Below are 27973 nucleotides of genomic sequence, written 5' to 3'. Positions count from 1 at the left end.
TTTTCTACCCACCCCAGTTGTAGGCAGTAGTACTGAGGGAGCTCCAACACAGTGTCTTACGGGTGCTTCCCGGAGACAGAAGGGCTCTAAGTTTAACTCGTGACCCCTCTTCTCCTTACCTAAAGCTTGGGGAAGAAAATAAATATTTAATTGTTAACTTTTCTGAACTTTGGGCACATTATAATATTTAATATTCTGTAGTTTCATTTTCCGAACCTTTGGCTTAGAATTTTTTTCTCAACTTACATTTAAAAAAAATGTATGAATGTACCTTCACCAGATGAAAATATAAGCCATGTTCTTCCATCTCTTCTACACAGGAAGAGTGAATGAATAGTACCGTAAATATCCTGCAAGGTTACTTTGTGTACTTGACAAAAGATTATCTCCATTCACATCCAAGCATGAAACAGCCGGTTACAACATGGTGAAGTAGGGTTGGTGAAATATTTGTAAGGGGCTGCTAGAGAGAGAACCCATGCAGACCCAACAGAAATAGTGCCTGCAGCCAGTACATGGCATCTACCTCGCTTCTCTATGGGCACTCCACAGCATGGGCATCTCTTTGAGTCCTCTTCTAGCCACTCCTTACTTTTCATCTCTTCCAGTGCCTTCTGAATCACCCTCTCACCTTACCTCTTAAATCTTGTCTCGGCCTCATATGCTTGCAGGTATTCGTTTTGTAAGTCTATTAATTTCTCTGCGATCACCTTACATGGAGAGGCCGCGTGGTAGGTCAGTCTGCACAAGGTACAGAAGGCAAAGTTGCAGCTGGAGCAGATGCCCGTGGTACAGCCACACCCTGCAGGCCCCCATGGGTGGGGGCAGCACACCACATCTGCCTCCAGCTCCAAGGTGGACAGGAGGAGAAGGCAGCCATAACGAGCAGATAAGTACTTCCACTGGCTCTTTGACCTGGCCACGAGTGGCCACCGGAGGGCACTTTGGTTCTGAGCAGTTGAGGCGTTGAACGTGGCCATCTCTGATCTGGATTTCAAAGCAGTCCTTCAGACAGGCTTTGCAGTACACAGGCCTCACTGCAAGAAGTACATGCATTCACTGCCTGGCTTCTCACAGAAACAGGCATCGTACAGGAACAATCTACTATTAAAGCATTTTATCTGCTGAGCTTGATCAAAGTCCAGGGTTTCCTGGACCAGACTTGACAATGATTCCACATCCTGCACAGCTCTCTTATCCGCAATTTCCTCTTGGTCTACATGAGATCCAGCAGCTCCTCCAAAATCTAGCTCTGTGATGGGAGAGGCTTGAGCTGTCCTCGGCACTTTTTCCTGAGAACCCATCTTGAGCTCAGAGGGAGAGACAATGTTCAGGTGCACCAGGGCCTCTTGCTTAAGAAACTGCATCCGGGCAGACAGGATCCTGCTGCCACTATGTTCTTCCCATAGGTTGTCTAGTGCTTGCATAGAGCAGAGAGCTGAGTTGGTGACAGCAATTTGCCACTAAGTGTGAACGAAGATGGGAAGGAGGCTGGCTAATCTGGTGGCAGTTCAGAGTTCAGCGCAAGTGGAGGGAGAAAGCAAATGGTATATTCAAAGCCACTATTCTGGAGGCAGTCATCTGAATTGCCACTCAAATATCTTGAAGTTTTGTGGCAAATCCAGATCGATCCTGATTTTCCACCGTGGACAGGTTCTGCTTTTCCAAATTTATCTCCATCATCAATACTCTCCGGGGCCAACAGTTCACCTTCTGAGCTTCTCAGTCTTCTGACAACGTTTAATTTTATGAGGAATTGTTAATAACAATTTTTTAAAAAGGATATCAGCACCGCAGTGTGTATTTCAGTTTATTTATTTATTTTAAGATGGAGTTTTGCTCTGTCGCCCAGGCTGGAGTACAGTGGCGCGTTCTCAGCTCACTGCCACCTCTGCCTCCCAGGTTCAAGCGATTCTCCTGCCTCAGCCTCCCGAGTAGCTGGGATTACAGGTGCACGTGCCACCACATCTGGCTAATTTTTGTATTTTTAGTAGAGATGGGGTTTCACCATGTTGGCCAGTCTGCTTTCGAACTCCTGATCTCAAATGATCCACCCACTTCGACCACCCAAAGTGCTGGGATTACAGGCGTGAGCCACTGCCCGACCATGTATTTCAGTTTAGAGTGGAGGTCATGCAGATCCCATTATTCTCCAGGTGGTGGAGATGAGACTGCCAAAGCTGAATAACAGGCCAAGATGTGGAACTCATACTACGTATACTATGGAAATCCTGCCATTTGGGGCAAATGGGAAACTGCTACCCCAGTGAGGGAAGCCCCTCCTCCACAGTGTTTCCCTCCAGTCTGGGAAACTCCTTTTCATTCTTCCAGGCCACACCGTATGCACTCCAGCCTTGGGGCCAGCCCTGGTCTGTGTTCAGCATGCCACTGCTGCCGTCTCCAGCACTCGCCACCTGGCATCTCTTGGGCAACTGACCAGCAAGTGGGGCAGGCCCCAGCCCAGCTCTCTGCCCAGCACTGGGATCAGAGGGCGCTGTGTGGGCCTGTGAGCCATGGGCCAGCCTGGGGTGTCCTGAAGGAGCAGGGCCCACACCTTTCCCTTCCTCATCAACGCCTTGAATGGTCCTGGCCAGGCTGGGCTGGGGCCACCCTGTCTCGAGTTTGGGGGACCGAAGCCCACTGAACAGTCCTGGCCCAGCCCCCTTCTCCGCCTCGCGTGTCCAGAGCGTGGTCCCTACCATACCTTCCAGCCGCCCTGCGGTGCCCTGCTTAGCGCTTTTGTAATGATCTTTACCATGTTCTTTCTTCATTGATGGGTTAAATCATAGAATAAGTGGTTCACATTTGTGATATTTAAAGAATCTTCTAAAGACTCATTGTGTCTTAGATGACACAGTTAAAGTTAATATTAAGTCACATAGAAGAAAATCTTTATCTCCTTAATCAGAAAGGACCCTCGACAGCCACAGCCATGACCAGGGTTGCATCAAGGCTGCTTGCGGCTGAAGTGTGGCGTGTGCCCTGCAGTCGCTGGAGTGGGGGCGGCGGGGGGCAGTCTGGGGGCCTGGCTCCCCATTCGTGATGTGTGAGTTGGGCTTGCCTCAGGTGAACCCACAGCTGAGGGAGGTGCTCTTTGAAAAGTAAAGGGCGAGCCCGGTCCTCCCAGTCTTTCACGTGAAGCGCTTTCATCTCCTCAGGCTTGTCACGAAACGTGCGTGATGTGTGGTCTTTCACCCTTCTCTGGGGACGAAAGAGTCCAAGATGAAAGGTTTACAGAAATCATATTTTACTTAAAAGAAATGGTGGTATTCAGCATGCTTTTATCTTAAAATGTCCACATTATTTAAAAAGTAGAGAACCAGAAATGGGATTGATCTTCTGGCTTTTGATGTTTTAAAAAAAAAAAAATCACAAAACCAAAACTGGAAAAAGTCAACATGAGGCTCCTGACTCATCTCAAAGTGCAGCAGGTCTCAGACTCACAAAGCCAGAGTGTGTCCGCCTTCCGCTCTCCTGTTCACAGGGGAGGCTGTTTCTGTCTCTTTCTTCAGCTGTGTTCTGTTGATGGAGTGCAGTCCGATTCTAGCAGAGCTGTGTGTGTGGGCTACCAGCCACATGTCTGTGAAGAGGTGGAAGGAAGCTCAGAAATGGCGCACTCCATGTATCCCACAGAAATGAAGACTTCATTCGTGTGGGAACAGGCACACAAATATTCAGAGCCTTTGTTATTGTATATGTAATCGCTCAAAACTGGAAACCATGCAGGTGCCCTTTCAGAAGGTATTGAATACGTTAGAAACACCCGTCCTCGGCAGTGAGGAGTTCATTACTGATACGCTGTAATGTGGGTGAACCTCCAAGAAATCATGCTGAGTGCAAAAAGCCAACTTGGAAAGGATGTGTACTGCAGGATTCTTATTTGTGAAATGTTTGTGAAATACCACAGTGGAGATGGAAAAGGGATTGGTGCTGGCCAGGTGTTCAGGATGCAGGGGAGAGGCGGGGGTGGCTGTGAAGGGAAACCAAGGGCATCCCGTGCTGATGGTGCAGCTCACAACTGATTGTGCTGATGGCTCTGCGAGGCGACACGATGACATGACCAGAGGTGTGCGCACACATACACACGTGCACACGCACATGTGCACACGTAACTGGTAAAGTCTGAATCAGCTCTTTGGATTGTGCCAGTGTCGCTTTTTGATGTTGGCATCGCACTGGCTTGCATAGGATGCTGGTGTGGGAGGAATGGGGTTAGGAGTACATGGGACTTTCTGTATAATTTGTTTGCATACTGCTGTGAATCTCTAGGAATTTCAAAATAAAAGTTAAAAAGAGATCAGGCATGAGCTTGGCGGCACCTTCTTGGTCCAGCGTGGAGAGGGAACAAACAGTGAGGTGGCCTGCGTCCTTGGCGGTGGCCTCTGTCCCTCGCAGCTCTGCTGGGAGATCTCACCTTGGTGCACAGTGGCTTCTCCAGCACCTGCCCGTGTGGAGTCATGGCGCTGTGAGGAATGCAGAGGAGGGAGGTGCCAGAGCTTAAAATGAAAGGGAAACCAGACAAGTGCTGTGAAAAAAAACACACACACAAAATACTTTGGCTTTCCTGAAACTGATGACATTTGTGAACAGCCAAGTTCAGACATGGGCAGGAATAGGCCACTCGTATAGCTGGGTGTTATCATGCATGGGCAGGGATGGTCAGGCCACTCGAACAGCTGGGTGTTATGCCAAGCGCCTCATGTGCGCTGCCTTGTTTAATTTCATCCTTATGGGGTAGGTGTTAAATTATTCCTGTTCGTCTACCATGGGTTAGAAAAGTGAGGCCCTGAGAGGTTCAGCGGCGTGCTCCAAGCTCTAAGCTGGTATGTCTGCCGCCACGGCTCAGCCAGCATTCCATTTGGGCTCAGACGCCAGCCCTGAGGCAGCCTGGGGACGGTGCCTCCTCATGGCTCCCCCAGGGCCCCTGCTTTGCTGCAGAAGCGGTTGGGTTCGTCCTGACCTCTGGTCGCCCTGGTGAGTTAGGGTGGCGAGGCTCGTTCCAGCACTGGTGCTCATCTGGGAGGAAGTCGAGGTTTTTTTACAGAAAGACATTTTTGAGAAATATATTAACCAGGAATTTTTGAATGCTTCAGTGAAAAATGTTTTTGGCTTTTGCCATTTTGGTATCTTGCCCTCTCGGGGCTCATTTAGAATCTGTCTCCTGGGTGGCCCTTTCTGCTGCCTCAGGCTCACTTTGATTACATTATCAGCTTTGACACGAGATCTTAGGGCTCCGTGTGACACTTATGCTCAGAGGCGGGGTTGCTGTTGGATGCTGGTCTTCAGGCCCTGGTGACACGGGCTCCTGGTTGTTGGGATTCACGCCCTCAGGCTCCTGTGTCTCCCAGGGCCCCAGCCTCACACACGGAGGTAGACATTGCCTCCGCGGCATTATTCCCGAAAGGGCCTGTGGGGTTGGGGTTGGGGTTTCAGGCTGGTGGTCCCTCTCTTCCTCTTCCTCTCCACGTGGTGGGAGGTCTCTGACAGGGCTTCTCTTGTTCTGTCAGCCTCTTGGGGAGCAAGGAATATAAAATGTTTTGCTCCACACTATGTATAAAACGTGTAATTTGGCCGGGCGTAGTGGCTCACACCTGTGATCCCAGCACTTTGGGAGGCCAAGGTGGGCGGATCATCTGAGGTTGGGAGTTCAAGACCAGCCTGGCCAACATGGTGAAACCCTGTCTCTACTAAAAATACAAAAAAAAAAAAAAATTAGCCAAGCGTGGTGGCGGGTACCTGTAATCGCAGCTACTTGGGAGGCTGAGGCAGGAGAATCACTAAAACCCAGGAGGTGGAGGTTGCAGTGAGCCAAGATCACGCCACTGCACTCCAGCCAGGGCAACAAGAGTGAAACTTCGTTTCAAAACAAACAAAACGTGTAATTCGTAGCTGGAAGGGGCTTGAGCTCTGTTTGTTTTTGGTTTTTGTTTTTTGCAGTGAATTAGAACTGGCCCAGATGACTAAAAATGTTTTTAATCATGTTTTATTTTGAAGATTTTGACTTCAGCGTTCCAGGATCCATGAAGCTTCATAATCTTATTTCTAAGTTGAAAAAGTGGATCAAAATCTTGGAGGCCAAGACCAAGCAACTCCCCAAATTCTTCCTCATAGAGGAAAAGTGCCGGTTCTTGAGCAATTTCTCGGCACAGACAGCTGAAGTGGAAATTCCCGGGGAGTTTCTGATGCCTAAGCCAACGCATTATTATATCAAGATTGCGCGGTGAGTGGGCCAGCCTGGTGGGTGGAACTCACCCACGGCGTCCGTGGGCATGGAGCCCCACGGGAGCTCCAGGGTGGACCCTGTGTGGAATTTTGGACTCAGATTCCCTGACATGGGAGAACCTAAGATGATTCTAGAATGTAAGTGGTCAGGCACTTTAGGAGTTTTGCCCGCACTGACCGGTTAGCTGTCCTGAGTGCAGTCTGGGTTTGCATTCAGCAGACCTTCTTCTGAGTCACCATAGAACTTGACAAAACAGTGTGTGTCCCAGTCTTTTGTAAATCCTCGAAGCACAGTATTCAGGCAGAATCAGACAATCGTAGCATTTCCTAGAGCATGCTGCATCTCATTTGAAACGCAGAAAGGGCTTTGAAGAGGTTTCTCTTAACAAAAAATGTGTTTCATCTTTATATCTGAACCAGACACAGCTCTGCTTTTCCATACGTCCAGAGTTTAGCTGCCCTTTCCTCCAAAGCTGGCTCCTGTCCTGGCCAGCTGTCCCTCCTCCTTGACTTCTGTCCGGGGCTGCTGAATTGAAAATATTTGGCTCATTTCCACCGCGTCAGGGTGAGGCAGGGTACAAATAAATTGATAAACGACTGCTGGCCTACACAGTCCGTTTTCCCGTGACAGTTCGGACATCCCTAGCTGCTTCTCAAGACCAGGACTGGTAGAGATGCAGGGCGCGTCCTCATGGCTTCTCGCTCTGGCAGGTTTATGCCCCGGGTAGAGATTGTGCAGAAGCACAACACCGCAGCCCGGCGGCTGTACATCCGGGGACACAACGGCAAGATCTACCCGTACCTCGTCATGAACGACGCCTGCCTCACGGAGTCACGGCGAGAGGAGCGTGTGTTGCAGCTGCTGCGTCTGTTGAACCCCTGTTTGGAGAAGAGAAAGGAGACCACCAAGAGGCACTTGTTTTTCACAGGTGGGAGTGAGAGCCACGCCTCGCGGGGCGCGCAGGCAGCCTCACGGGTGGGGGTGAGAGCCACGCCTCGCGGGGTGCGCAGGCAACTCAAGTTAGCCTTTGAGGGTCCGGCTGTGTCAGCAGAGAATGTTCTAGTCTGTGCTGACCAGGGAAGGCCTCAAGAAGAGGAGCAGCTCTGGGCCTTCAGGCCTCTCACTGAGAGATGAGAGCTGTGTCCACCTTTCGTCTAAGGCAAGCTTGTCCAATCTGCAGGCTCCATGCGGCCCAGGATGCCTTTGAATGTGGTTCAACACAAATTCGTCAACTTTCTTAGAACATTATGAGATTTCTTTTGCTTTTTTTAAAATCTTTTTTAGCTCATCACCTGTCGTTAGTGTCAGTGTATTTTATGTGTAGCCCAAGACAATTCTTCCGATGTGGCCCAGGGAAGCCAAAAGATTGGGCACCGCTGTTCTAAGGCCTTTTGCACTCTACAGAGTGGGCCCTTGGGGAGCCGGCGCCTGCCAGTGCGTGCTGCCGGTTTCGCTTCTCCCTGGAGCCTGGGGAACCCGGCCCAGCTGAGCCTGGGTGCCAGCGGGGCAGCACCTCGCGTCAGGTTTCCAGCGCACCTCGAGCTGCTTCACACGCTGCACTCTGGGCCCTCCCTGAGTTTCCTTCCTGGGTGAAACACAGGACTTGGGAAAGTCTAGCTGCCCTGTTAAGGCCACAGAAATTGCCAGGGAGCACAAATAGCTGATAAGAAGCAACCTCTGAGGAAGTCTTTGTCACTGAGTTACCATGAGTGGCCCGATTGTACGGGCACATAGATGAGACGCTTGTGCTGTGATCCAGAGAAGAGAGCCACTTTATAACTTTTTAGCGTGCAGTCCCTGTAGTCGGGAGCCCGCCGCAGTGCACGTTACCTAGTCCTGTGTGGAACTTTCTTTTGCCACCTAAGCTGTGATCAGCCCCTTCTGACCTGAAATCTCTGATGCTTAAGTTTTGTATCTCAAAATAAGAAGATTTTAAAAATAAGCCTAAAGAAAGCTCAAAATGCATCACAGAAAAACTGTGTGTTTTAACGTGTATATAACATGACCTGTAGTGTTGATCCCAGCTGTGGGTTATTGATTTATCTGCTTCCAAACGCTTGGTTGGCACGGAATGGCGGTCCTAATGTGTGTCCTGGAGTCATTTGGGGATTTCTTTATGGGTAAACGCCAAGACAGCAAGCCATCAGCTGTGGCTTAACTGACGTTAGAATCAGCCACTTGGTTCACAGAAGTCAGAATCATCCGTGTGCACCTCACATCCCTGAGTTACGGTGGCTGGGACACAGCGCCACTGGTTCCCTCTCTGGGCAGGCTGAATCTGCCATCTTCTGGAAACCTCTCAGCTCCCTCCAACTTTATTGCAACAAGATATCTGAATATTCCCTGAACCTAGTATCTTCATAAAGTATTATCTCATTTAATCCACAAACAACCCTATGGGGTAGGTACTATTATCCCACTTTTGGAGGAGAAACTGTGCACACAAGTCCAGTGCTGCTCCCCAAGGTGTCGTCACTGGGAAGGCAGGCTCTGGAGTGGTCGCCCAGCGCTCCTGCCACCTCCAGCTGGCTCAGACCAGAGTGGTTTCAGTGCAGTTTAGCATCCTGTCGGGCGGGTCGTAGATTAACTGCATCGCAGATAGCGAGTGGTGATTGGGAACAGAGTGCTGGTCGCCATGTATGGACAAGGATTCACACACTAATGGCGATTGGGAACAGAGTGCTGGTCACCATATGTGGACAGGGATTCACACACTAATGGCAATTGGGAACAGTACCGGTCGCCATGTGTAGACAGGGATTCACACACTAATGGCGATTGGGAACAGTGCCGGTCGCCATGTGTGGACAGGGATTCACACACTAATGGCGATTGGGAACAGAGTGCCGGTCGCCATGTGTGGACGGGGATTCACACACTAATGGCAATGGATGATCAGGTTGATGCTGGATGCTTTCCTTATGTGGACAGAACACAGAAGATGATTTTCCTCCTTCTCCAAAGATGGGGCACAGCCATCCTAGGTGCTGAAAGGCAAGTTTGCGTCATTAGACAGCAGCTGTCTCAGAGCAGGAAGGCTGGACTCTTCCCATAGACTCTGATTAAGGAAAACCTCTGAGAGCGAACATTGAGCAGTCTGCTTATTCTTTTTTTTTTTTTTTTTTTTTTTTGAAACGGAGTCTCACTCTGTCACCCAGGCTGGAGTGCAATGGCGCAGTCTCAGTTCACTGCCACCTCCGCCTCCTGGGTTCAGGCAATTCTCCCGCCTCAGCCTCCTGAGTAGCTGGGACTACAGGTGTGCGCCACCATGCCTGGCTAATTTTTGTGTTTTTAGTAGAGATGGGGTTTTGCCATGTTGGCCAGGCTGGTCTCAAACTCCTGACCTCATGTGATCCACCTGCCTTGGCCTCCCAAAGTGCTGGGATTACAGGCGTGAGCCACCACGGCCAGCCATGTTTATTCTTATTTTTTAGACAGGGTCCTGCTCTGTCACCTGCAGCCCCCAACTCCTGGCTCAAGCGATTCTCCCATCTCAGCCTCCTGAGTAGCTGGGACTATAGGCTATCCTTTATATTTTGTTTTTTAAGATGTCTTTTTGTTTTTTGGGTTTTTTTTTCCTTTGAGATGGAGTCTCGCTCTATCACCAGGCTGTAGTGCTGTGGCACGATCTCGGCTCACTACAACCTCTGACTCCCTGGTTCAGGCCATTCTCCTGCCTCAGCCTCCTGAGTAGCTGGGATTACAGGCACCTGCCACCACGCCTGGCTAATTTTTGTATTTTTAGTAGAGATGGGGTTTCACCATGTTGGCCAGGATGGTCTCCATCTCCTGACCTCGTGATCCGCCCACCTCGGCCTCCCAAAGTGCTGGGATTACAGGCGTGAGCCACTGTGTCCAGCCAAGATGTCTTTTTAAGATTGCCTTCTAAAGCATTTCTGTTTGTGGACACAGGGTGACGATTAGCTCGTGCCGTCAGAGCCTCGTGCCATCTGTTGGGTAAATGGATGGTGCATGACCACCGGGTTCTTCCAGCCAGCCCCCAAGGCACACAGCTGGGTCAGCTCTGCTCCCAGTGGAGCCAAGCACTGGCCTGCGGTCACCCTCAGCCTGCCCTGTTTTTCTTCCCCTCTCCCCAGTGCCCCGGGTTGTGGCGGTTTCCCCGCAGATGCGCCTCGTGGAGGACAACCCCTCTTCACTTTCCCTTGTGGAGATCTACAAGCAGCGCTGCGCCAAGAAGGGCATCGAGCACGACAACCCCATCTCCCGTTACTACGACCGGCTGGCTACGGTGCAGGCGCGGGGAACCCAAGCCAGCCACCAGGTAGCAGCGGGGCTGGGCGGGGGCCAAGCTGCCACCTGCAGCCCTCCTGCGTGGGGCAGTGCCTGGAGACAGGGGTGCTTAGAAGATGAGCGGGCATTTGTTGGGGGCCACCTCTGTCATTTAAAGTAACTATTAGACTCGTGAGATGGTAGAAATGAGACAGCTCTTGACCTTGGTGAGAGGACACTTGTCGTGAACGGTTTGTTATGACCGGACGCGGGTCAGTCCTCGACCTTGGAGAAGCCCCTTGTCCTCTACTGTACTTACAAAGAAGCTCTGAAATTAGAATTTTGAAGTAAGTTTCTGGCAGTCTCACTTGGCAGCCACACCTGGTCTGAGGTGATGGGAGGCTGTTTACAGTCTTCATTCATCCACTTCGTGTTGCTGTTCACCTGGTCTGCTGCTGGGGGCGTTAGGCGATGTGTGGCATGTGTGCTGTTTTCTAAAATACAAAAAGCGACAGACTCTGGAGTGCGTGGGGCCCAGCTGTTTCGGTTGCCTGAGCCAGGAGCATGGTGCCCACAGGAGTCTTGGGTGGCCCTGGCCTGCAGCCCCTCGGAGGTGCAGAGGCCCCTCATTCACCTGCACGTTTTTGCCCTTGGTGGGAGGCAGGGCAGGCATGGGCTTTGGGTGAGGAGATTTTTGGGGGGTTGTGTGGAGCACCCAGGGGCAGCTGTTTCGGCCTCTCCCCGGGTGCCCGGTGGTCCTTTCTGTAGGTCCCAAGAAGGAGAGACCACAGAGGTGGATGCTGCGACCTTGCCCCAAGTCTCCCAGGGACTCATTCCAGGTCTCCGGGCTCCTGGAGGACTTAGTGTGGTTGAGGAAGGTTGAGCCCATGGTGTCCTCTGTGGCCCAGGGCACGGCAGGGCCCAAGGTGTTCCAGGCTGCAGGGTCAGGTGCAGCCTCCAGCTCTGCAGGCAGAGGCGTGGATCCCTGTCAACAGATCAGCCTCTGTTGACAGAGTGCATGGCCTCTCGTGGGAACTGACGCCAGGGCTTTTTTGTGGCACAGGCCATGGCCTGGTCATTCTGTGGACAATGGGCAGTTCTGAGGTATTTGCAGGAGAAGAATGGATTATATTCTTAAGGCAACATTAACTTTCGACAGCGTGGAAGCCAGTGACAAATACGTGCTGACCCCAGAGTCATCCTGTTTCTAAACAGCGTGAGTGTCCAGCTGGGATGTTTGTTCCAGGTTAGCGGCTGTCAGGGCCTGTCGGCAGAGGGAGATGCCCACAGCACAGAGGAATGCAGCTTCAGAGCCACTTCCTCCTCTATGTGCCTCTTGTTTGTTTTGTTATTTATTCTACTCCTTCATTCTTCTGTCTTTTTCTCTTTTTTTGTTGAGATGGAGTTTTGCTGTTGTCGCCCAGGCTGTAGTGCTGTGGCATGATCTTGGCTCACCACAACCTCCGCCTCCTGAGTTCAAGCAATTCTCCTGCCTCAGCCTCCTGAGTAGCTGAGATTACAGGTGCCCGCCACCACGCCTGGCTAATTTTTGTATTTTTAGTAGAGACGGGGTTTCACCATGTTGACCAGGCTGGCCTCAAACTCCTGACCTCGTGATCCGCCCGCCTCGACCTCCCAAAGTGCTGGGATTACAGGCGTGAGTCACCATGCCCAGCCCAGCCTTTGTTTTTTTGTTTTTTTTAAATAAATTTTTTAAAAAGCTCCTCAGACTTGTAAGCCTTTAGTTCCTAGAGTTCTGACAAAGTTGATTTTGGTGGTTTTGCCAGCATTCTAACTGCTTCAGGAGCAGATTTTGGAAATCCTTTGCCATCTCAGAAGTGCTCCTTCCCATTTGACAGATGAGGAAACAAACTGCGTGTGTGGCCAGTGGCCTGCCTTGTTCTTCCGGTGGAAGGCAAGAACTTTCTCCCGGCCTTTCTCACGTTCTACCTCACGGCCATTCGGAGCACGTGGGTAGGACTTAGTCTGGAAGAGACCCTGTGCCTCTACCAGATGGTCGAACAGGAACTCCATTAACTCAGGAAACTTTCTGAGTTGGTGATGTCTGCAATAGTCCATGAGTACGGAGTTCAGTCTCGAGTGTGTGTGTGGTTAGACCAGCTCCTTCAGTTTGTGAAACATTGGTCATTAGTATAAAGTCTTGGTTGGAAGTGGTGCTGCTGGTGTCCAGCTGTTGTGTTCTGTTAATTGGCCTGATACCTTCTGTGGTCAGCAAGGGTGGAAGTGTCAGATACTTGCCTGCATTCTTGTCAGGTATCGCATGTCAGGTAACTGCGGCTTTGGCGCAGACCAGCTGCGTTGGTGCTTTAGAGCAGACGGCGGCGAACCCTGGAGGGAAGCAGCCATCTTGTGCCTCCTCACGTTCAGTCTCCTAACAATGCGCGCGTTAAATCTGTCACCAGAATTTACTCTCGGTGCTAAGTTAAAGAGGAATTGCAATTTGAGAGTTTTTCTTTTGCCAAAAAAAAAAAAATCAGTGAGTGAGATGGGAGTGTCACGGGGCGATGTGTTTCAGGTCCTCCGCGACATCCTCAAGGAGGTTCAGAGTAACATGGTGCCACGCAGCATGCTCAAGGAGTGGGCGCTGCACACCTTCCCCAACGCCACGGACTACTGGACGTTCCGGAAGATGTTCACCATCCAGCTGGCTCTGATAGGCTTCGCGGAATTCGTCCTGCATTTAAATAGACTCAACCCCGAGATGTTACAGATCGCTCAGGTAACCTGGTTTGAACCGCCAGATCCTCTCCTCGTGACATTGCCTTTCTGCTGAAGTTCCTAAAGTGTCTCCTTCTGAAATTTAGGACACTGGCAAACTGAATGTTGCCTACTTTCGGTTTGACATAAACGACGCCACTGGAGACCTAGATGCCAACCGTCCTGTCCCGTTTCGACTCACGCCCAACATTTCTGAGTTTCTGACTACCATCGGTGTCTCCGGCCCGTTGACGGCATCCATGATTGCGGTTGCCCGGTGCTTCGCCCAGCCGAACTTTAAGGTGGGTCTCCGCGTCGTCCTATTACGGGCACAGGCTGGGGCCACTCAGATGCCCACGCGCCACGGCCTTGCAGGAGCTGCTGATCTGCCTCACAGGCTCTGCGTTCTCCACAGTGGCCGGCACCCGTGTTACGTCCTTTGCTGTGCGGGCAAGGGATGGTTTTCTCTTTGGTTCACTCTCGTCTGTAGTGCTTGGAATGGGCCTGCTGGACACTGGGCAGACGCTGGAAGGCGTCAAGTGAACAAATAAAAAGATCGGGCCCCAGTCGCAGCATGGCTGCCTTTGCCGTCCAGGTCTGTGCTGCCCAACACTGAGGCTTTCTGGCTGCTGCTCCAAGTGGAGGAAGGGGTTTGTCCCTCAGCGGCTTCCCCAGCCCGTCCTGAGAGCACACAGCCTGGCCTGGTGCTGAGGCTTGACTGGCCCTCGGTGGCCCTGGGCGGCCACTGTGGTTGAGTCCCACCCTGTTAGGAAGCTGCCCCTCTGGGCTGTTCTTGGTTAAACACATGTCCTCTCGTTCTCTCCCTCACACAGGTGGACGGCATTCTGAAAACGGTTCTCCGGGATGAGATCATTGCTTGGCACAAAAAAACGCAGGAGGACACGTCCTCTCCTCTCTCGGCCGCCGGGCAACCGGAGAACATGGACAGCCAGCAACTGGTGTCCCTGGTTCAGAAAGCCGTCACCGCCATCATGACCCGCCTGCACAACCTCGCCCAGTTCGAAGGCGGGGAAAGCAAGGTGAACACCTTGGTGGCCGCAGCGAACAGCCTGGACAATCTGTGCCGCATGGACCCCGCCTGGCACCCCTGGCTGTGACCGCGGCCGCCACGGCCACCCGCAATGTGAAGGGCGCCCCGGGCTCTGACCCCGCAGCTTATACGACTTGTCCCTGCCTCGTTCCTTTTATTCTCAGAAGCCCCGCGGTTCCATTGGGTTGCAGTTATTTTCCTGGTAGTTGGTGTGTGAGAGGGAGAATTTAGTTTTAGAGGAAGCTGAACTATGACGACGCTGGGCGAGGCGGTTAGAAATGGCAGAGCTGAAACTTCCTCCAAGCTTTTAAAATAATCTTTTAAGAAACCAGGATTCTCCGGTCTGGAATTTCTGGGTGAGCCCTTTTTTTATGGTGTCCTCTGTCTGTGAACGTACAGGTGGGACTGTGCGAACCGCTCCTTACCATCCATTTTTAACTCTTTCGGAAATAACACCTCACAGCAGCTTCCTGCTTTTGTACAGACCTTTGTAACAAGTGTACAGAAAACCCGTTTGGTTTGAGAAACAGATGATGAACCCATCGTGCTGGTTTTTCTCTGAGCACAAACTTTTAGGCTGTACGCAGCCAGCCTTGGGAGTCTCGTTGAGTGTCCGGCGTGGATCCACAGGGCCAGATCACCCTGCGGGAGCGCCACACGCATCCACTTTGGATTCAGCGGGTGAAGACAGAACTCTGAGAGTCTGCAGGCGGCTCCTGTGCTTTTTATTTCCGGCTCTTCGGATGTCTTCTAGACATTTACTATCATTGCACCTGAATAAAAAATCACTTTTACCTTCCTAATTTAAAAAGACAAAACAGAAATGTACGTTCCTTCGCTACCTTTAGTCTTTCTGTTCACATTTTTATAAATCTGAACATTGAGAATGTTCTATCTAAATTTGTACAGTGTGATTTTTTTTAGAATAAATATTTTATAAAAGGGTTTATTGTCCCTTATTTATGTTAAAATGCTTGTTCCCATGAGGGGTTTGTTTCTTCCCTCTCAGTGTCCCTCAGCCCCTTGGGAACCAGAGGCCCCAGAGACAGCGTGGGCTCCTCAGCGTAGCCTCTTGGTGACAGCATGCGCTGCCTGGCAGGTACTGTGCTGCTGTGATCACAGGGGACGTCATGACGTGGCACGTGGGAAGCCAGTTCAGAGCATATTCTGTCAAGGCGACGAGGAATGGTGGCCCGACCTCAGCAGTGGGCTGGTGTGCCAGACTCTTGGAGCCCTCGGCTGTGTTCATGTGTTTCAAGACTGCTGCCATGTAACGTGTGTGGAGTGTGCCCGAAGCATGCCCGGAGGCTCAGCATGAAGCACTCTGTGCCCATCTCTACCTCCTCATTGTCCTTCATCCAATGTGTACTGTGGGCCAGGCCTGCCCTCGTGTGGGAGGGACGGTCCCCAAGGAGCACACACCATGACGTCAGAAATAGCAGGGCGGAGGGATGGGGTTGCCGCTCCAGGGCTAACATGATGGGCCCTGAATTGGAAAGGACTTGCCTGTTAGGAAGTGTTAAGTCTTTTCGAGGAAGACGGCCCTTTACAGGACCTAGGGGATGGGGGTAGCATGGAGCCCTCTCTGGGCCTCTGCCCCAGACCACAGAACCTTCTCCAGCTCTTGACTCTCCTTGCCTTTCATTTATCCTCCATCGTTCCAAGCTACCACGGAGGTGAGTTTACCCAAATCCCACCGCAGGGTCAAATGAAAGGGCCTTGACTAGATGTCCCTGGGCAGCTTGAGATTACAGTTGTGTTGCTGGGTTATGGTCTGGGTGCGGACTGGTTTGCAGTAGGTGGTACTGGCTGGGTTATGGTCTGGGTGCGGACTGGTTTGCAGTGGGTGGTACTGGCAGCTGTCATCAAGGTCTCTGTGCTGGGCTGCAGCCTTCAGCCCAGAGGGGCACTTCCCCACTTTATAGAGCGGGGGTTTCCAGCTCAGAGAAGGTGAGAAGCTTGTCCAAGGCCTGGAGAAACTGGGAGGGAAGCCCGTCCAGCCTGATTCGAAGCTCCCATGCTGCTCCTGGGCCACAGGTCAAGGCTGAGGGGCTGGCTTTTGCCAGTCTGACCGGACTCAAGTTACTTCCCAGTTCCTTGCAGAGAGCTATCTTTGTGAGACGGTGTCTCGGGTCCTGGAAAGATGGGAGCAGTGCTTTGCAAATGAGGAGTGATTGCGTGCTCATCTGGCAGCTGGTTGGTGTCCTGCGGGCGTCAGGCCTGAGCGGGGACCATGCTCCTCCGATCGTCCTCACTGCGTGTGACGAGGCCTAGGCCACTGTGTGAGTCATCTTGCGCTCCATGAAGCCTGGTGTCTGTGCAGATGTGTGGGTGGCGTTAGGGTTGGGGGACATTTCTTTCACACTGGAGAACAGGAGTCTGGAGCTGGTGCTATTGGTGAGGAGGAGGCCCAGCCCGCTGCGAGGCTCGCCCACACTGTTCCCCTGGTTGTTGGGAAAACCAACCTTGGAGTGGTCAAGGCAGGAGATAGCCCCTCCCCGGTGAAAGTCCGGCATCTCGTGAGCGCCATGTGGAAAGATCAAGGACCTGGAGTCTGGAGCCCTTCAGGCAGCAGCTCAGTGACCATGAACCTCAGCTCTGTCCACCCCAGCGCAGCATTGCTGGGAGCTGTGCCCGGGAGGCTGCCGGCTCCAGAGTGAGGAGGGTCCAGAACACGCAGACAATATGCCCTGTTTCTCCAAACACCATTTCAAGGTAAGTGCTAGGACTAGACTTCTTTTTATTCTTGTGGTAAGATATGTATAACATCAAATTTACCATTTTGATGAATTTTAAGTGCACAGTTGAGTGGTATTATGTACCTTCGTCGTTGTACAGCAATCACCAGCATCCACCTCCAGAACTTTTACATCTTGTTATCTGGAAAAATCTGTCCTCATTAAATACTCACTCCCCATCAGCGCTTCCCCCCACCCCTGCCAACTACCATTCTACTTTCTGTCTCTGTGAATTTGATGACTCTTAAGGACCTCATAGAAGTGGAATCATGCAATATTTGTCCTTTTCTGACTGGTTTTTGTTTGTTTTGGTTTTGAGACGTAGTTTTGCTCTTGTTGCCCAGGCTGGAGTGCAGTGGCACAAACTCAGCTCACCGCAACCTCCGCCTCCCGGGTTCAAGCAATTCTCCTGCCGCAGCCTCCCGAGTAGCTGGGATTACAGGCACCCGCCACCACACCCAGCTAATTTTTGTATTTTTAGTGGAGATGGGGTTTCATCATGTTGGCCAGGCTGGTCTTGAACTCCTGACCTCAGGCGATCCACCCACTTTGGCCTCCCAAAGTGCTTTGGCCTCCAAAGTGCCCCTGGCGCCTGGCGCCAAAAGGCACCTGGCGTTTTGTGACTTTTATTTCGCTTAGCATAATGACCTCAGTGTTCATCCACGCTGCAGCGTGTCAGACTCTCCTTCCTTTTTAAGGCTGAATTGCATTTCATTGCCTGTGTAGACATTTTGTCCATTCATTTATCTGCTGATGGGTACTTGGCGTCTCTCTCTTTTGTCCACTATGAATAATGCTCCTATGAACATAGGCATACAAATATGTGTTCAATTTCCTACTTTTAGTTCTTTGGTTATCTACCCAGAAGTAGACTTGCTGGATCATATAGGAATTCTATCTTTAATTATTTGAGGAACTGCCATGCTGTTTTCCATAGCAGCTGTATCATTTTACGTTCCCACCAGCAAGAGGTAAGGTTTTCTCTGTCTTCACATTCTTGCCAGCACTTGTGATGTTGTTTTTTCGTTTTTGTTTTATGACATCCATCGTAATGGGCATGGAGTGGTACTTCACTGTGGTTTTGACTTGCATTGCCCTGGTGATGAGGGAAGTTGAGCAGCTTTTCATAGGCTTGTGAGCCAAGTCATATATCTTCTTTGGAGATGCGTCAGTTCTAGTCCTTTACCCGTTTTTCAATTGAGTTGTTTTTGTTGTTGAGTTGCAGTTCTTTATATCGTCTGGATGGGAATCCCTTGGAGATAGATGGTTTACAAATAATTTCTCATATCGTGTGAGTTGCCTTTTCACTCTATTGATAGTGTCATTTGATGCACAAAAGTTTTTAATTTTGATGCAGTTCAATTTGTTTTTCCTTTTGTTGCCTGTGCCTTTCATGTAATATCAAAACACCATTGCCAAAGCTAATCTCATGAAGCTTTTTCCCTAGGAGGTCTTCTAAGAGTTTTATAGTTTTCACACTCATTTTAGATCTCTGGTCCACTTGGAAGGTAATTTGTGTATATGCTATAAGCTAAGGGCCCAGCTGAGTTCTTTTGCTTGTGGATATCCAGTATCCCCAACGTAATTTTGTTGAGAAGACGATCCTGTTGGAAAGGGTCTTGGCACCCAAAACTCAGCTGACGCATAGAGTGTGGAGAACTGATTTCCGGGCTGTCTGCTCTGTTCAGTCTGTCTCCATGTCTGTCTTTATGCCACCACTACAGTGTTTTGCTTACTGTGGCTTTTTAGTCATATTTGAAACCAGGAAGTGTAAATTCTCTGAGTTTGTGCTTCTTTTTCAAGATTGCTTTGGATTTGGGGTCCCCTGCAATTTCATACAAATTTGAGGATGTATTTTTCTGTTTTGGATTTGGGGTCCCCTGCAATTTCATACAAATTTGAGGATGTATTTTTCTGTTTCTGCTAAAATGTTGGGATTTTGTTTTGTTTTGTTTTGTTTTTGAGACGGAGTCTTGCTCTGTTGCCCAGGCTGGAGTGCAGTGGCACCATCTCGGCTCAGTGCAGCCTTCACCTCCGGGGTTCAAGCGATTCTCCTGCCTCAGCCTCCCAAGTAGCTGGGATTACAGGCGCCCGCCACCATGCTCAGCTAATTTTTGTATTTTTAGTAGAGATGGGGTTTCACCACGTTGGCCAAGCTGGTCTCGAACTCCTGACCTCAGGTGATCCATCCGCCTCAGCCTCCCAAAATACTGGGATTATAGGCGTGAGCCAGTGCATCTGGCCCAATGTTGGGATTTTGATAGTGATTGTATTACATCTGTAGATCACTTTGAGTAGTAATGACATCTTAACAATATTTTGGCCAGGTGTGTTGGCTCACACCTATAATCTCAGCACTTTTGGGAGGCCGAGGCAGGAGGATTGCTCGAGGCCAGGAGCTTGAGACCAGCCTGGGCAACACAGCGAGACCTCATCTCTGCCAAAAATATAAAAAATTAGCTGGGTGTGTTGGTGTGTGCTTGTAGTCACGGCTACATGGTAGGCTGAGCCAGGAGGATCACTTGAGCACAGAAGTTGGAGGCTGCAGTGAGCTATGATTGTAGCACTGCACTCCAGCTTGGACAGGAGAACATCTTAAAAAAAATAAGAAATATAAAATACAATATTATGTCTTTTATTCCATAAGCTTGGAATGTCTATTTATTTGTCTTCTATAATTTTTTTTTTTTTTTGAGGTGGAGTCTCACTTTGTCCCCCGGGCTGGATTGCAGTGGCGCGATCTCGGCTCACTACAAGCTCCGCCTCCTGAGTTCACGCCATTCTCCTGCCTCAGCCTCCCGAGTAACTGGGACTACAGGCATCTGCCACCACGCCCGGCTAATTTTTTATATTTTTAGTAGAGACGGGGTTTCACCACGTTGGCCAAGCTGGTCTCGATCTCCTGACCTCGTGATCCACCCGTCTCGGCCTCCCAAAGTGCTGGGATTACAGGCATGAGCCACCGCACGCAGCTTGTCTTCTATAATTTCTTTAATCAGTGATTTATGGTTTCTAATATACAAGTATTTGACTTCATTGGTTAAGTATGTACCTGTTTATTCTTTGTAATGCTGCTGTAAATGGAATTGTTTTCTTAAGTTCCTCTTTGGATTATATATTGTTAGTGTATAGAAACACAGCTGATTTTTGTATGTTGATTTTTGTATCCTACAATTTTGCTGAATATGTTTATTCTAATATTTTGTTTTCTTTAGGCTTTTCTATAATCATGTCATGTGTAAACAGGTAATTTTACCTCTTCCTTTCCAATTTGGATTTTTTTCCCCCTTTTGCCTAATTGTTCTGGCTAGAATTTCCACTACTGTGTTGAGTATAAGTGGAAAAAAAAAAAATGGTCACCTTTGTCTCATTCCTTATCTTAGAGGAAGCCCTATCAGTCTTTCACCATTGAATGTGATCTTAGCTGTGGGTTTTGCATAATGGCCTTTATTATATTGAGGTGTTTTCCTTCTATTCCTAGTTTGCTGGAAGTTTTTATCTGAAAAGGTGATAAATCTTGTCAAATGCTTTTCTGAATCAGTTAAAATGATTTTGTGGTTTTTCCTCTTTATCCTGTTCATTTGTTGACTCATCCTTGCACATCCCAGGAATCAATCCCAATTTATCATGGTATGTAGTCCTTTTAATATGCTGTTGGATTTGGTTTGCTGGTATTTTGTTGAACATCTCTGCATCAGTATTCATCGGGGCTGTTAGTTTGTGATTTTCTCTTGGTGCCTGGCGTTGGTATCAGGGTAATATTCAAGTTCATGTTATAAAGCCAGTACTTGATCCTGCATCCTAGTTCTGCTCTCAACAAACTCATCCTGCCTCTTGAGAGCACAGACATGGGAAAAAAATCGGTACACACAAAAAATATGTACACACATGTATCTGTATACAATCATCAGGTAAAATCCAGAAGACAAGGATGCTATGGCTGCCTGAGGGAGCTGCAGTGCTGATGGTGGTGGAAGGGAAAATGAAGGAACAAACGAGAAAGTTTCCTAAGAGCATGTTTTTAAAAAGTCTTTGGCTGGGCGCGGTGGCCCACGCCTGTAATCCCAGCACTTTCAGAGGCCAAGGCGGGCAGATCACCTGAGGTCAGGAGTTCGAGACCATCCTGGCCAACATGGTGACAACCCCCTCTACTAAAAATACAAAAATTAGCCAAGAGTTGTGGCAGGCGCCTAGCTACTCGGGAGGCTGAAGCAGGAGAATGGATTGAATGCAAGAGGCAGAGGTTGCAGTGAGCCAAGACTATGTCATTTGCACTCCAGCCTGGGCGACAAGAGCAAAACTTGGTCACAGAAAACAAACAAACAAAAAAAAGTGATCAAGATAGTAGACACGGTAGATGTGGGCACACAGATAGGTTTACCAACTTGGTTAAAGCCCCAACTACCTGGTGATAACACTGAGATCAAAACCTGAAAAGATTCCGACTTTTGACAGTAGAAAATGCCCCAACAAGCCAGACACACGTTCCCTAACTTAGAGTGCTGCATCCTCTCACAGACGTCAGAGTGCAGGACTGTGTCTGCTGGCTGAGCTCACAGACACACACTGCGTTCTAGTGACTGTGCCAGGGTGGGAAATAAAAACAGATATAAGAGTGACATCCAGCAAGGGGACAGAAGAGGAAGGAATCTCTCTTCGCACCGAGACAAAAATTGGAGTTGCAGAATCTGTCTGAGATAACTGTTTTGGAACTGTGGAGTCTAATTTGAATGCTTGCAACTCCCAAGGAAAATCTTGGCTGGTAAGGTGCAGTTAATTTTGGTCAATTTCGGCCTTTAGGATATTAGGGTCTCCCCAGCCTGAGTCTTGTGGTAGGTAGCCATACCCATGTTCCTGGCATGACTTCCTGGAGACGGGGTGGAAAGTAAGGATCTTGGCCTCCACATATCAAGGTTCAGTGTTTTGATTGCAGAAGTGCAGACATAGGGGTGGGCAGCCATTGTTGCATTCCCCACTGGCTGAAGTGGCTTCCACAGGATTTAAGGGAACAGCCTGAGCTGTTGTTTTTCTTCTTACCTGTTTTTCCACTTGGGGTGCCAGACTTAAGGATTAGGATATTGGAAAGCACGTGTGTGGACAACTTACTTGGGCCTCCTGCCAACAGCCAGTAAGATGCCAGGTCCCTCAGTCACAAAGCCACATGAAAATAAATTCTGCCAGCAGCCTGGAGGAGCCTGCAAGAAGATTCTCCTTGGTTGAGCCAAGAGATGAGAATACAGTCTGGCTGACTCCTTGATCGCAGCCTTGTGAGTCCCTGAGCAGAGCATTCAAATCAACTGTGAAATAAACATGTATACAGGGCAATTTAGAAAGCCACTCCACATACCTAGAGAAATATGCAGGCTCAGAAGAGACCTGGGAAGACTTTAAGCTTTTACATCAAGCTGATCCAGAGATACCCTCAACAGTTGATGTGGGGAGACAAGAGTAAATGCTCGGGGCGGGGGAGTGGGAAGGAGAATCTGATTTCCAGAGTTACAAGATTCAAATGTCCAGTTTTCAACAAGAAACTATCACAAGACCCTCAAAGAAATAGAAAAGTAAGGCACGTTCAAAGAAACAAATCAACAGAAACCATCATCACTGAGGAAGCTCTGACAGCAGACTTACTAGACAATAACTTTAAAACAACTGTTTGAAAGATGCTGAAGGAGCTAAAGGAAAACAAAGACAGGAGAACAGTATATGAACAAAATGAGAATATCATAAAAGAAATAGAAATTTTAAAAAGGAAACAAATTCTGGAACTAAAAAGTACAATAACTAAAATGAAAAATTTCCTAAAGGGTTCAAAATATTTAAGCAGGTAGAAGAACCATTCAATGAACTTGAAGATAGGGCAATTGAAACTATTGAATCTGAGGAATCAAAAGAAAAAAAAAATGAAGAAAAGTAAATGAAAACCTAAGGAACCTACCTATGGAACGCCATAAATGAGACCAGAAGTAGAGAGGCAAGGGCAGAAAGTATATTTAAAGAAAGTTGAACAGAAAACTGCTCATATTTGATAAAAAGACATGTATCTACAAACCCCAGAAGCGTAACAAACTCCGGATAGGATAAGCTCAAGGAAATACACACCAAGACACTTCATTGAAGACAAAAGAAAACCTTGAGGCCGGGCGCGGTGGCTCAAGCCTGTAATCCCAGCACTTTGGGAGGCCGAGATGGGCGGATCACGAGGTCAGGAGATCGAGACCATGCTGGCTAATACGGTGAAACCCCGTCTCTACTAAAAAATACAAAAAATTAGCCGGGCGAGGTGGCGGGCGCCTGTGGTCCCAGCTACTCGGGAGGCTGAGGCGGGAGAATGGCGTGAACCCAGGAGGCGGAGCTTGCAGTGAGCTGAGATCTGGCCCTACTGCACTCCAGCCTGGGCGACAGAGCGAGACTCCGTCTCAAAAAAAAAAAAAAAAAAAAAAAAAAAAAAAAAAAAAGAAAACCTTGAAAGCAGCAAGAGAGAAGTAATTTATCACATACAAGAGATTCTCAAGATTATCAGCATATTTTTCATCAGAAACTTTGGGTATCAGAAGGGAATGGGCTTATATATTAAAACTGCTGAAAGAAAGAAAACCTGTTAGAATTCTGTATCTAACAACTGTCTTTCAGAAATGAGGAAGAAATTAATACTTTCCCAGATAAAAGCTGAGGGAGTTCATTATCATTCTTTGCAAGAAATGCTAGAAGGGGTCTTTCAGGTTCAAACGCTGAACAATAAACTTCTTTAAAAGAACACTAAGCATCTTACAACTTGAAGTTGTAAGAACTATAGATCTCCAGTAAAGGTAAATACATGGACAATTACAAAATCTAGTATATTCTAATGATGGTTTATAACTCTACTTTTTATTTCTACATGATTAAAAAGGTCCATTAACGACTGCTAATATTGGGTGCACAATGTATAAGGATGTAATTTGTGATGTCAATAACAGTAAGGAAGACAGAGCAGTACAGGAGCAGAGTTTTGTATGTTACTCAAATTAGGTTGATATAAATTCAGTTTAGGTTGTTGTAATGTTAGGATGTCAAGTGTAATCCCCATGTCACTATAAAAAATGAACCAAACACAGAAGGCAGTAGTGGAGGAAATGAGGAACCAAAAAAAAAAAAAAAAAAAAAAAGTTTAAATGGCAGAAGTAACTCCCTTCTTATCAGTAAGTACTTTCAGTGTAAAATGGATTGAATTCTCCAATCAAGAGAGATTGGAGATGGCAGACCAGGAAGCTCCAGGCCCACATTTCCCCGAGGAAACATTGAGGGGAAAAAAAAAAAAAAAACAACTGGGCACTCACTAGGAGCTCTGGAAACCAGTCCAAGGTCTATAGCAACCAGATGAACACCCAATCAATAAAAACCCACATTCAAAATAGTTTTTATGTCATTTGTATTTGCCCTTCCCCCATCCCTCCCTGGCACACAACTGTGTGTTTCGGAGGAAGCAGCCCAGTTTCCAGTGTCTTCCCTTGCACTGGAAGGAGCAGAGCAGAACTGATTTGCAGTGTTCGGCCATCTTTGGGCTGCTCGAAGGGCTGGTTTCTATGTCATCTGACTCAGAGGTGAAGCAGGGAAGGCGGCCCAGTTCACATCTCAGGCCGGCAAGAGCCATGGGAGGCAGTGGCAGGCACGACATGTAAAAGCTGCCAGGGGGACCACAGTGGATACCTGGGGCAAGAGATTATGGGCAGAAAATATAAGAGGACATCTCGTTCCTAAGAAGCAGCTGGGTGAAGACCTTTTGAGAAATTAAGACTTTTTTTTTTTTTTTTTTTTTTGAGACGGAGTCTTGCTCTGTCGCCCAGGCTGGAGTGCAGTGGCCAGATCTCAGCTCACTGCAAGCTCCGCCTCCCGGGTTCACGTCATTCTCCTGCCTCAGCCTCCCGAGTAGCTGGGACTACAGGCGCCCGCCACCTCGCCTGGCTAGTTTTTTTGTATTTTTTAGTAGAGACAGGGTTGAAATTAAGACTTTTAAAAGCAGCCATGTATATGGTATAAGCCAAAGAAAAACAGAGGCCCCTAAAAGATCTGAGATGACCTTAAGCTGTCACCTCAAGCTGATACCAGGTATTAGGATATGCCCTCTGAATTAGTGAAGCTTTTCCCCACCACTCTTCAAAGACTGGAATAGATGACTGCTTTTGCGAATGCCCAGTTTAAACACACACACACACACACACACACACACACACACACACACACACAAGGATACAAAGAAACGGGAAAACATGTCCCATTCATAGGAACAAAATGTATCTCTAGAAACCATCCCTGAAGAAACCAAGGCATCAGACTTGTTAGAAAAGACTTTAAAACAGTTGTCTTGAATATGCTTAGAGATCTATGGGAAAACCTAAAGGAGATCAGGATAGTGATGTATGAACAAAACGAGAATATCAACCAAAAACAGAAATTATTTAAACCAAATTCTGGCGCTGAAAAATACAATAAATGAATTGAAGTATTCAATACAGTGGTTCAGCAGCAGACTCAAACAGGCAAAAGAATCAGAGACCTTAGAATATGGATCATTTGGAATCACTGAATTGGAGGAGCAAAAAAAAAAAAAAAAATTAAGAGAGCCCAAGGGATTTTTAGGACACATCAAGGTGTCCAGTTTAGGAAGTTCCAGAAAGAGAAGAGAGACAGGAAGAGGACAGAGCTTATTTGAAAAAAATAATGGACAAAACTTTCCCAAATTGGAAGAAAGAAATGGATATACAAATTTAGGAACCTCGACAAATTTCAACTAGGATAAACCCAGAGAGACTCACAGCAAAGGTGAAGGGTGAAATAGCTCCATTATAAAAGTAGGAAGCTTCAATACCCCACTTTTTTTTTTTTGAGATGGAGTCTTGCTCTGTCACCCAGGCTGGAGTGCAGTGGTGTAATCTCAGCTCACTACAACCTCTGCCTCCCAGGTTCAAGTAATTCTCCTGCCTCAGCCTCCAGAGTAGCTGGGATTGCAGGCATGTGCCACCACACTCGGCTAATTTTTTAATTTTTATTAGAGACGGGGTTTCGCTGGTCTCGAACTCCTGACCTCAAGTGAACGCCTGCCTCATCCTCCCAAAGTGCTGGGATTACAGGCATGAGCCACTGCACCCAGCCCAGTACCCCACTTTCAATAAATTATTAATAGAACAACTAGACAGAGGATCAATAAGGAAATGTAGGACTTCAACAACGCTATAGACCAACTGGACCTAACAAACATACACAAAACACTCCACCCAACAACAGCAAAATACACATTCTTCTCAAATGCACATGGAACATTCTCCAGAATATACTCTCTCCAGAGAGGTCATAAAACAAGTCTCAATAAATTTAAGAAGACTGAAATCACACAAAGTATTTTCTCTGACCACAACAGAATGAAGCTAAAAATCAGTAACAGAAGGAAACTGGGAAATTCACTAATATGTGGAAATGAAACAAGATGCTTTCAAATAACCAATGGGTCAAAGAATAAATCACAAGGGAAATTAGAAAATATCTTGAGACAAAACACAACATACCAAAACTTAACAAATGCAGCGAAAGCAGTGCTAAGGATTATTCACCATGACCAAGGAAACTTATAGCTGTAAATCTTTATATTAAAAAGAAGATTAAAAATGGACAACCTACATTATACCTTAAGGAACAAACTAAACCCAAAGAACAAACTAAACCAAAAAAAAAAAAAAAAACTAAAAAAAAGAACAAAAAGAACAAAGAACAAACTAAACCCAAAAAGAACAAACTAAAAAAAGAACAAACTAAACCCAAAGCTAACAGAAGTAAGAAAATAAATATTATAGCAGAGGAAATAAAAAACAAATGAGAAAAATCAGTGAAGCTAAGAGTTGGTTTGTTGGGGTCCGTGCCGGGGGTGGTGGAGAATAAAAGAACACACAAAAGACAAAGACACACAGAGAACATGGCGGCCGCACTCAGAGCCTCCGCCTCACTTTATTTATACTCTATAAACCCCACGTCAGCAGAAAGAATGCAATGCAAAACAAACTTTCTTTTCCCACATGTAACCTACTTAGTTCCTTGTTTCTATGCTCTTTCTTATCTGCCCGCCTTCTTGGCGCCTATGGGAGTTCATTAAAAGTTTAATTGGAGATACTGTCCTTGAGCCCTATCTATTTTTAGCATACTGTTTTCAAAGGCCCCTGCATTGGTTCTTCAAAGAGATCAACAAGATTGACAAAACTTTAGATGATTAAGAAGGAAGAATCAACTAAAAAGAGGGGACATTATTACCAATTTTATAGAACTATAAAGGATTATAAGAGTATTATGAACGACTGTATGCCAACAAATTGAATAACCTAGATGAAATGGATTTCCTAGAACTCTACAACCTACCAAGACTGAATCGTGAAGAAACAGAAAATCTGAATAGACTGACAATTAGTAAGAAGATCGAATCAAAAATCAAAAACGTCCCAACGAAGAAAAGCTCAAGACCAGATGGCTTCACTGGTGAATTCTATCAAACATTTAAAGAAGAAGTAATGCCAGTCTTTCTCAAACTCCTCCAAATAGTTGAAAAGGAAAGAATGCTTCCTAACTTATTCTGTGAGGCTAGGATTACTGTGATTTGAAAGCCAGAGAAAAACACTACAAGAAAACTATAGACCAATATCCGTTATGAATATAGATGTAAAAATCCTCAACAAAATATTAGCAAATTGAATCCAACAGCTTTTTTTTTGGAGACGGAGTCTTGCTCTGTCACCCAGGCTGGAGTGCAATGCCTCAGTCTCGGCACACTGCAAACTCCACCTCCCAGGTTCAGGCAATTCTCCTGCCTCAGCCTCCTGAGTAGCTGGGACTACAGGCGTGTGCCACCACACCCGGCTAATTTTTGTATTTTTAGTACAGACAAGGTTTCACTGTGTTGACCAGGCTGGTCTTGAACTCCTGACCTCGTGATCCACCTACCTCAGCCTCCCAAAGTGCTGGGGTTACAGGCATGAGCCACAACGCCCGGCC

General features: G+C 47.8%; 1 protein-coding gene and 1 pseudogene across 1 annotated transcript in view; one reads left to right on the top strand and one right to left on the bottom strand.

The window, feature by feature from the left end:
• Positions 1-15167, top strand: part of TRRAP (transformation/transcription domain associated protein) — a 140703-nt gene extending 125536 nt beyond the window's left edge. The window contains exons 66-71 of the mRNA XM_025379374.1: positions 5995-6220; positions 6934-7151; positions 10321-10505; positions 12990-13193; positions 13279-13473; positions 14005-15167. Coding sequence (XP_025235159.1) covers positions 5995-6220; positions 6934-7151; positions 10321-10505; positions 12990-13193; positions 13279-13473; positions 14005-14289 — 1313 coding nt within the window. The 3' untranslated portion in view covers positions 14290-15167. The remainder of the gene's footprint in view (positions 1-5994; positions 6221-6933; positions 7152-10320; positions 10506-12989; positions 13194-13278; positions 13474-14004) is intronic.
• LOC112620523 lies at positions 393-4459 on the bottom strand (annotated as a pseudogene).
• Positions 15168-27973: the final 12806 nt, after the last annotated feature.

The sequence above is a fragment of the Theropithecus gelada genome, chromosome 3 (assembly GCF_003255815.1).
Source record: "Theropithecus gelada isolate Dixy chromosome 3, Tgel_1.0, whole genome shotgun sequence".
In the NCBI taxonomy this organism is placed as follows: Eukaryota; Metazoa; Chordata; class Mammalia; order Primates; family Cercopithecidae; genus Theropithecus; species Theropithecus gelada.
This window is presented reverse-complemented; position numbering and strand designations above follow the sequence as displayed.